At 41.0% G+C, this 10621-nt stretch overlaps 1 protein-coding gene across 1 annotated transcript; it reads left to right on the top strand.

The window, feature by feature from the left end:
- The first annotated feature begins 1709 nt into the window (after positions 1–1709).
- mfsd8l2 (major facilitator superfamily domain containing 8-like 2) lies at positions 1710–10277 on the top strand. The gene is made up of 11 exons (XM_046052030.1): positions 1710–1785; positions 1989–2174; positions 3009–3071; positions 3174–3293; positions 3514–3593; positions 4071–4353; positions 7049–7122; positions 7582–7795; positions 8688–8810; positions 8984–9114; positions 9574–10277. Exons 1-11 carry the CDS (start codon positions 1710–1712, stop codon positions 9652–9654), a joined length of 1431 nt encoding a protein of 476 aa, XP_045907986.1. The 3' UTR covers positions 9655–10277.
- The last annotated feature ends 344 nt before the right edge of the window (positions 10278–10621 follow it).

Here is a 10621-nt window from a genome sequence, read left to right on the forward strand (position 1 = left end):
CCCAGCTCTAAGTGTGTATGTCCACCTAACAAGCTCCTTTCTGTCTGAAATTCAAATGTCCTTCTGTCAACAGCTGATCATTTCGTATCTCCCACAGCCTCCCGGGCAGCACAGTGACTGACTGAGTGGACTAGATTTGCAGTTTATTCACTGGGGAAGTCACCGTTGTTTACCAAGGCTCAAAGGTGAGTACAACAACACCTTCCACCCTCATGTGTGTTTCTATAGAAACCACCACAGGTAAGGCAGGTAGGATGCTAATGGACTCTCAGTGGGCCTGTAAGGCTCAGCTGCATGCAGGGGCATAGCACAAAATTGTACACCCTGTACATATGCACTCTCTATGGTCACCTCCCCATGTACACAGCTATTCACACAAGTATTTTTTATGGGCCCTCTTCACATTAGGGTCCTGCATACTCAGTCCTCTTTGTCCCCCGAGCCCTACACCCCTGGCTGCATGCAGCGATTTGTCTTCGAAAAGCTGAGTGAGTCCCCACCTGATTATTAACTTTTTCCACAGAATGAAACTTCACGATGACACTGCACAGGTGAGTTTTAGAGCCGGACAAAAAGTAAAAAAAGTTGCGATTGTATGCAAAATCAGCCACCTTTACACACATATACACACACATACAGACGACATACTGACCCAAACACATGTGTTCTGTGAGATTTCATTATCCTGTAGGCCTTATTGAGCTCCAAGCCGACACTGTATTATCTGAGTGCAAGATGCTGAGTGAGTTTATATATGTTATTCAAACAATCGAAACTCTTTGTATTATTCATGGGTTGCTGGGAAAACATATGGAGGTATTAGCTTGGTGACATTTCTGTTTAATATAACAAGCCCAAGGCTAGGAACACCCTAGCAGCTTGGAAATGGAGCCAACCATTCAATAAAACAGACAGCGGTGTCATACCTAATTTATTCAGCATTGAATACAATACAAAGTGCTATTATTTTGAATATTTTCCTTAACCTTTTTTCATACATTTTGTTGTAAGGCTACAATTGCATTTCCCAGAATATGAATTCTGGGAAATGCAATTGTAGTTTATCTAATATATTTTATTACCTGTATGGTTTTGTTACTGTGTGTGATGTATTGTGTTTGTAAGCTGGCAAATGGAGTTTTTAAAAAAACGCTTATTCAGTCATTCATTTCTATAACCTACAAGAGGGCCGATAGGCCTGCCACAATTCTTCACAGGGTTGTGGGAGAATGCTTTTGATGTAACAGAAGAAAACAAGATTAAAAATGTATGGAGCTCAGTGTACTTTACCTCACCTAGTAACCCAAGACATTGCCTTGACCATGAGGCTCACAGCGTGATGCTGCACTGAGGACATAACTCAAACAGAATTTCATCTTTAACGTAAATGCCTAATGGAAACAGACTACTGCATTCGCTTAAAACTGGACTGCATTGTTTATGTTGCTGATTTGATGTTTTCTGTTGTGCATTTGAGGTCTCCCCCCAGCTGAGCCTTTTCTATAGGAGACGCCTCGCGTGATGTTGTATCTTCGTCTATCTCTGAAGTTTCGAAATTAGGGTGTACAAATTCCTCTGATTATCCAGGCCAGCAGTTGTAATTGGACTCACAATGTTTCCTGTTATCTGACTATGCCACTGAACAACATTTCTGAACAACATGCGCAGACAGAGGTCGGTACATAAAAGACAGCAAGTCATTGAGCACAATGGAAAATCACAAAAAGAGGAATCTAACTTTTCTTACCATTGGACTGATGTTTATGCTGAGCGGCATTGAGTATGGTAAGTCCATTATGACAGCTTTATGGAGTTGAAGACATGAGATAATGGTCTCATTAGAGCAGTATCTGCCTGGCATTTTGGCTGCAAGCACACATCACAAAGGCTACGGCATCTGATTTAAATTAAATATATTGTGCTGTGTGGAAGTGAAGCTCGTCATTTACAAATCTCCCTCCTTTTCCCCAACTCTCTGTTGGTCTCAGCCGTCATTCTGCCTACAATATGGCGGTATCTCCAGATTTTGGAGGCCCCACCATACTTCCTGGGTCTGGGTCTGTCTGCCTTCAGTCTGAGCGGACTGCTCACAGGCCCGCTTTTTGGGTTCTGGTCAGATCGGAGCAAAACTACAAAGTCCATCATCCTTTTCTCCAATCTTTTTGAGATTGTCGGTGAGTAATCAAACCACAAGACAAGAAGCCACTGGCATGAGGGGCCTTTACAGAAATACTTCACTCATTCATTACACACTGCATAGAGAATTAGAGGATTATGAAGTCCCTCAGATGGCAAATTAAAAAATAGTCCTTTTATTTAGTAGCTATTGGAATTTGCCTTTTTTCACAAATTACCTCTCAGTTAGCAACTAAAATGAATTACTACTTCTTACATTGTATTGTGGGGATAATTTGAGTAGGATATACACTGACTAGACATTCACACAACACTGCAAAATGGCAAAAACACTTGTGGGCTGAAGTTATTAAGAAGACGAATACAGGCATGCCAGCCACTACTACTACATACTGGCTAAATGTTAAAGCCAGCATGCTAACATGCTGACAGTGAAAATGCTAAAATGCTAATGTGTAACGTTAGTAGGAATGTTTACCTTGTTCATCGTCTTAGTTTAGCATGTTAGAATGCTAAAACATTTGCTAATTAGCACTAAACAAAAAGTACAACTTCCGCGACCCGACCCTGGATAAGCAGATGAAGATGGTTGGATGGACAAAATACAACTGAGGCTGATGGAAATCACATGTTCTGCAGGTGTTTGGTTATAAATCTAAGTACTGAACACACTGAAATGTTGAACTGATGATGACACTAGATCAAAAGTTAAGGTTGTCACAGTTTATCTGAACAAATGTCATGTCAGTCTTGACCAATGCCGCCATCCTTGCCAAAAATTATTTTCTACCCAACCTTCTCATAACCTTTGTTTCACACTAGAGATGCATTTTGGTTCCCAAGCATGATTTTCCTTTTTTATTTGTTCTCAGGTAACTTCATGTATTTTATTGGATACTCAGAGTGGTTGTTGCTATGCAGTCGGCTGGTAGCAGGTGACACTCGCGCATGTCATGAAATTATACCCAAAGCACGTTCTGTATCAGCATGTGCGTACTTTGTGAAGGTGTAACAGAAGGATGCTGTTTTCCTCTTAGGTGTCGGTGCAGGAGCAGGCTCCTCCATCTTTGGTTTCCTGACTCGGAGCACCCGGCCAGAGGAGCGCGCTGGTATCTTTGCAGCCGTTATGGCCTGTCGACAAGTTGGCCTCCTTGTCGGTCAGTTTCTTCCCCTTCATCTTGCCACTGTGAGGGGTGTCATTTCATCTCTCTCCTCCTCTGTCTTGTGAGAACTATCAGACACTGGGAAGGATTTTGTGATATCTTCTTTGGTGTTCAGTTTCAACTGTGTGAAGGAGACATTCAATAAAATCACTCAATCACCATCCTCTGTTTTCATTCCATCTCGTCTTTAAAGCTCTTCCTCTTGCCTTTCCAGGGCCGGCGTTCAACCTGTTCCTTCGGCTGTGTGATTTCAAACTGGGGCCCTTGGTTGTGAACAAATATACGTCTCCTGGGGTAACAGCATCCAGATAATCAGTAAACTAAGGTTCTGTGAAAGCCTCATGACTACAGATACAATTGTCAGAAATAGTCACTCTACATTCTGCACTCCTCCTGGCTCACATGTATTTTTTTCCTTTGTTCTCCTCTGACTAAGAAGAATACAGAACGCCTGCAGCGATACTCAGGCCCATAACCACCCGTATCGATCTATTTCCATCTCATGAGTCTCTGAATAAAACACCTGTAGAATGGATGTAGCTTAAATGAGATATAACAAAGCAACGCCTACTTCCATTTTCCCACATAATTTGACACTGCATGTCTCTCTTTATTTCACTGTGCCAGGTCACTTTATTTGTTGAACACTCTCCTTCATATATCAAATACCTTGTCTCCTGATACTTTTTTAAGTATTTTGATGTTGTAAAAAGACAGTTTTTTTGCAGTTATCTATAAAATATTTGAAATATTTTTCCTCCTTACTCTCAGATCTTCATGTGCCTGTTGTGGGTGCTGCTCCAGTTTGTCGTCCTGGCGATGTACTGGGATGTTCCACCCATCAGCTCAGAGGGGGGAGCAGTGATGGTGGAGATGAAACAAGAGGAGGGTGATGAGGAGGCGGTGCCACTGATGGGGTCCGACGAGGAGCCGGTGCACACCTACAGAGCTGTCAGCTCCGACCAATTAGAGACCTCCGGCGCGTCCGAGATGGAGCCCATCCACGGTGCCTTGTCGGTCTCAAACCCCTTCAAAAACTTCAGTGCCAGCAGAGGTGAGCGAGCAGGTTTGACTGCCTGTCCTGAGCAATGATTGTCAGGCCTCCTCTTCACTGTTTGCAGAGTTCAGGTAGGAAGAGGTGTCACTGCCAATGCACATGTTTCATATCTGCTCTATTGATTTTCTTGCACGCAAGCATGCATGCACGCACGCACGCACGCACGCACGCACACACACACACACACACACACACACACACACACACACACACTTTCCATTCTCCAGGGCTCTCTGAGGATTTCTGCATGGCATGTCAGATCAGATTCCCTGTGTATTGATTGCACTTGTGTGTATGAGTCTGGTTTATGTCAGCGTGTGTATGTCTGTATGCATATATATGATGTCAGGTGTCTTATTGGATTAGTGTCATAGTACGTTTACATGCGATGCAAGCAGTGATTGTGTGCCATTATTGATTCACTTTTTCTGTACTTTGTTAGTCTGTGTGTGTGTGTGTGTGTCTGTGTGTGTGTGTGTGTGTGTGTGTGTGTGTGTGTGTGTGTGTGTGTGTGTCAAACCTCTGTATCGATTCTCTCACTCTTTGAAGATGTGGCAAAGGGATGGATGGCAGACTTCCTTTTTTATTGACTGGCTTGCTGTGGTTGACTTGTGGATGAAATGGAGACAGAATTGGTAATGTGGCCAACATTCTTCTTATTGATTCCTTTTTGTTTTGAAGAAAATCTACAACACCAAAAACTCGGGAGCAAAACTGAGCAGGATGTCTGCAGCTCTAGCACATTCTGTAGGAGTGTCTGTTAGCCGTAACAGTGTGTCGGGTATTCGCTCTCCTGAATTATTGATCTTCCCTGACTTTTTGTGTATGAGTGAGGAATCTTTGAAACTCAGGCAGATCTTTCACTTTCTTTTATCTACTCTTTTTGTTTCCGGTTGGGGTTGTGCATCACAAACAACACAAGTAAAACCTGTGTGAATTTCTGCTTATGGAACAAGGAACATTTTTTGCATTGATAAGCAGTATATAAACAATTAAAAATGGTTATGCTGAGATTTAGCTGAGAAGATGGCTACCACTCTGTGGTTTTCCATAAAGACTGTCTTTACAGCTAGCCATGGCTCAATGCAGATTTTCAAAAATATGCTGTCCAACACGTGCCTTTACATGTTATGTCTCATTTGTGTAATCTGTAGACTCAAGGAAGTCACAATGCCGACCACAAAATTGTTCTAGACTAGCACACAACTCGCCCTAAAACCACAAATTGTCGTTTTTTCCTTTCTTCAGTGTACAGGCTAAACAAACGAGATATGCTGGTAAACAGACTTTGCTACCTCTGGACAGAGCCAGGCTAGCTTTTGTTTATGCTAAGTTAAGCTAAGCTAAGCTAAGCTGTTGCTGGTTCTAGCTTTATATTATATTATGTCACAGTAGGCTATATATAATGAGAGTGAAATAGATCTTCTCATCCAACTTAGCAAGAAAGTGATGCAAATTTCCCAAAATGGCTTTAAATTAATGCCTAATTACACAGTGTAACACATTTTTAGTCATACATAATATCTGCAGACTTTTTAACACATTTATAAACATTTTTAAACATACTGGTGAGTAATTTGTAAATGTTACTGTTAATCAATGCTTTATATATTTATTTATTTTTTGTTATTGTTGTTATTGGTAATTCATTTTTTTCCCAGCCTAAAGGGCCATTACCAGTTTTACACATGAAGACTCCTTTGCTTTTCAGTGAATTACTACTACTACTAGCAAAACTATGCTTTAGAGGACTTTTTTCTAGTCTGAGTATATTGTTATATAATAATGTTGGCTGGAAGTGGAACGGAATGTTTGTGTCACAAACTGGGCTCGTGTTAGAGTGAAAGATGTGGGTGTTTACGTGGCAGGGAGCGTCTAATGAAAGATGTTATCAAGTTGCATCATGGAAGTTGTTGGATTCAATGTTTGTGGGGCTTGACTCACACTAGGGAGAAAAAATCAGCCTCTACTGTATGGATTAAAAAATAAATCTCACTCTTCCAAACCAACTTACTTTATGAAAATTCAACAATAAATCACCTGATAGCACCTTTAAACCCATATGATAATGTTTAGAGCCATATAAACCTACATAGAACTTGAACATTTGATAATAAAAACAACGCACGCATACTGTAAATACATACACTCCACATACAGTACACATTGTATATGCAGTATAGTAAAAAATGAAAATTGTAAAAAAAAACTGAACCACACACTGTAATATCAAGCCATTCCTCCAGCCATCTGGCACGTACTTCCAAATTTAGCAGCAAGCCCAGCTCATTTTTCCTGCTCTCCAAGTCCATAAGGGAGGTTTTGTTCCAGGAAAAGCTGGTATCAAAATTTGGAGTTTATTAAAAAAAATGTTTTTCTTGTGTCATTCATGTTTTGAACATAAGAAAAAAAGCAGAGCCCTCACTTATCTGTAAAAAAGGAATAGACATTTCGTTGGGCTGGAGGATCAACATGACCAACCAGCCAGGATTAGTCACGGACTGTCTCTTTCAAGCTAAAGATTACTTTCAGATAGTCTAAGTTTTCTTTTCTCTTTTAAACTTAACCCACCATGCCAGTTGAAACTTTCAATTTAATGGTACCACTTGAGCTTGTATTTTTTTTTCTTTTTTATGATTTTCTCATTGGTTTCTCTGGCTTTCAGTATATCTCTCTGACTTTCATTCTGTAGAGTTCCTGAGAGAAGAGGTGGTTGTTCTCCTCACGGCTCAGTTCATCACTCTCTTCAATCAGACAGCGCTGGAGGTGAGAGCAGCTACCGTTGAGATCCATCAGCCGGTGTTTCCAAGCATTTCATACAATGTCACACCATTTTACCCCGAGCTTCATCCAAACTGCATCAATCTCAGCCTTACCTGGAAAGACCTGCACTGTTACTTTGAGAAAATAATCAAGTATCGCTTAACGCTCGAAGTCAAACTGATGTAACAAGTGCGAATAATCAGTCTCAATATCCCCGACATGAAAAACGAAGAGGCCTTCTCTCTTCTCATTAGACTATGATAGTCTCACACATTCTGACCTGTTTTATATAATAACAAATATCAAAACAGAACAATTCTTTTGATCTGGACTGAATGAAGCAGTTTGATGGACTTAAAAGGTGCTCTTTTCAGCTCTAATAAGAATCTCCACCTCTCTCTCTGACTAAATCACTTTGTCTAACTGACTGACCTCGTGAACATCTTTCTAATAAATCCCCAGACCATGGTGACTCCTCTGACACAGCGCTACTTCAGCTTTGGCGAGCTGGGCAACAGCCTGATGTACAGCCTGTGTGGGGTGGAGGTCATCCTGGGCTTCTTCTTTGTGCGCTGGCTGAGCAGGAAGGTGGCGGACCGCGCCGTGCTGGCCGTGGGCCTGGTCATCTGCTGCACCGCCTGTATCTGGTGCCTCATCTTCCTGTGCAACCCCCGAGGTGCTAACCTGTCCGGGAAGACATACAAACACAAAAACACAAGACACACACAGACTGCCTCATGTTCTGTGCCAAATCATAGCAGAGCCATATTGGGTTACACACTGGCTGAACTGAATGTGCTCTGTAAATGATATAACTCAGGCTCTGGCAGGCCAGCAGGAGATCATACAGGCAAACTAGATCCTGTATGTTCATGTTGGCTTGCGTCTGTTGCCGCTTGTCACGTTTATCGCTCTGATTACAAGTGACAGGTGCTCGAGCAGGGGAGTGCCTGAGTACATATAAAAGGATTATAGTAATCTAATTAGACAAAAATGCTATTTGTTAAGGCATATCCTACCTTTGTTTGCTATTTGTTACAGTTACAGTTAAAACAACCGAACAAAAGCAGATACCTGAAGAAAAATACGTGTTTGCTTGGACCACTAAGAAACATTGCATTTTGATTATAAGATTATATACTTTCAGCTTGTGCAGGAACATCCAACAGTTTGAGTGGGCACAGATTCACACAAACATGTGCATGATGCAAAGCAGCAGAGAACAAAATGTAGTGGCTGCCAGCTTGGCAGTGGTTTTGTTTTGAGATAGAGCTGTCTCTGGTGGTGCCAACCCGTTTGTGGAAGGAACTTAAAAATTGAGACAAGAAGGGATGGATAACGGAAGCATGATCTGTCACACAGTTCCAATTATTATCACTCTGAAATAAACGGCAACAAAATATTATAACATAGCTAAGATATCTATAAATGCATTAATTGCAGGTATTTCAGACTTAGTGTTAGATTACAGTCTGTAAATGTAATTGTCTAATGATATACTTCATATAATTTGGGGGCAAACAACTGTAATTCAGTAATCCAGGATATTATGTTGCCATGCCTGCCAGGTGGTTATGGATGGGAGCTGTCGGCCTTCATCATCGGTGTATTTCTGCAGCTGCTGGGGCTTCCCTTCGTGGCTGTGTCTCAGGTGTCTCTCTTCTCTAAAGTCACTGCAGAGAAAACACAAGGTTGGCTTGTCTTACTTTGGCGACGTTTGCACAATTCAGCATATTAAAACAACAGATTGCTGCTCAGCATATGTGATGTACAGAAACAGTTAATACATGCTGTATTTCCTAGCCATATTTTAAATGTTTGTAGATGAAAGGATTAACCTTTAATTCTTTGTGATGTATCAAAGGATTCAGCCAAGGTGTCAGACGCTCAGTTGGGGGCCTGGCCACCATCTTGGGTCCTTTGTGGGCTGGAGGATTGACCAATAATTTGTATATAATGCTGGGCATGATGCTGGCTCTCCTCTTAATGATCACAGTAAGTAGAGCACAGCTCCTTTGAATTTTAAATAGCATTAAACAGTTAGAAAATCACTAACATGAATTAAAGGAAGAGTTTGATATTTTTGGGAATATGACTAATTACTTTGATTACATGAGTCACATCAATACCACTAGCATGTGTAAGAGTGGTATCAATTTTCTCATCTAACTGTCAGCAAGAAAGCGCCAAGAATGAGTGTATTGCCCAAAAAAAATTTTGATCACCTCAAGGAGCTGGAATTGACATCGTTAACACTTTAACCCAGAGCTTCTTCTTTTCTGCCCAACCCTGTATGTAACTTCTCTTAAGAACATTTTCTTCACATACCCAAGCTGAAAAACAGTAGCTATACTTGCCAGTAAGATGCTTAACTCAGCATGTTTTTGATAGCCTGTAATTATTACTTGGTGCTCTCTATCCTCTAAAGCCACATCACGACGTACATTTTTGCAGGTTATGACAGTGCTGTCCTACGACCGCCTGACTGAGCCCAGGGCAGTGCAGTGCGCCCAGAGCTCTGACAGTGGAGGATAGAGCTGCAGTCTGTCTGAAGAGCAGGAGAGGCTAAAGACAGACAGAGGACTGCCCTTCGCTTGTCAGAGAATCAATACGAGTGTCCTGCAGAGGAAGCTGAATGAGTGTGGAATAAAAAATATTCAGAACACATACCAGCCATAGAGGTGGTCCGACACAGGTGAACACAATGTATGTTTTTATGCTTTTGCAAAATTGTATCAGATTTGATTAGAATCCACCATTGGATTATTAATTGTATTTTACACAAGGGGGCGCCATTGCTCTCATATTGAATATTCAGAGGGGTAATTGAAGATGAAAGCCATTATTTTTAAACTGAACTATTTATATTCCCAGGTGTTGATGAAAAGATAAGAGAGCAGGTTTTTCCATGTGACCTATGTTTACCAAATTTTCATTTATTGTTCCAAAGTCTTTCTTCTTTTACAAAAAAAAAAAACTAGCTGAAAAGGAAACAGTTGACACAATGGGTGCAGAAGTGGAGTTGTCAATGTCTTAGCAGCCGCATGTCACTGTAGCTGATAAAAGAAAGTGAAGCTTTACAGATTTCATGATATTTATTTGTAGTGTTGGAGTAAAACTGTGTCTTTTTGTGTTAAAATTAAACTAGAGAGATGTTATCTGAAACCATTCCTCTGTATCTTGTGTGCAAATGAGAAGCTCCTGAATTAAAACCAAATTTAAAAATTACTTGTTAATTAGCCCTCTCTATCATTTTACTATAGGGCGGATTTAAAGTTTAATTGCCTTTATTCATAATTCAAAACATGACAAGGTGTGACTTGTGTAGTCAGCTGTTCTTGCCTATATTCTCCTCTAGGATGTGCTGTATGCTACACATCTGCATCTGAGAGGAGAATGCTGTAAGCAACATCAAGGCATGGTAGATTTCCTTTGTACCAATGAACATGGTTTTGGCCAATCTCTGTGTTTTTGCATAATTGCAGATAAGGCTCAGTAACCT

The sequence above is a fragment of the Micropterus dolomieu genome, linkage group LG06, assembly GCF_021292245.1.
Source record: "Micropterus dolomieu isolate WLL.071019.BEF.003 ecotype Adirondacks linkage group LG06, ASM2129224v1, whole genome shotgun sequence".
Classification (NCBI taxonomy): Eukaryota; Metazoa; Chordata; class Actinopteri; order Centrarchiformes; family Centrarchidae; genus Micropterus; species Micropterus dolomieu.

What these genes read in the sequence shown, in the direction of transcription:
- mfsd8l2 (XM_046052030.1), top strand. Translation starts at nt 1,710, where the DNA reads ATGGAAAATCACAAAAAGAGGAATCTAACTTTTCTTACCATTGGACTG. An exon ending in ACAAATATACGTCTCCTGGG is followed by an intron (nt 3,594 to 4,070) that starts GTAACAGCATCC and finishes CCTTACTCTCAG; the next exon opens with ATCTTCATGTGCCTGTTGTG. An exon ending in CTCTCCTCTTAATGATCACA is followed by an intron (nt 9,115 to 9,573) that starts GTAAGTAGAGCA and finishes ACATTTTTGCAG; the next exon opens with GTTATGACAGTGCTGTCCTA.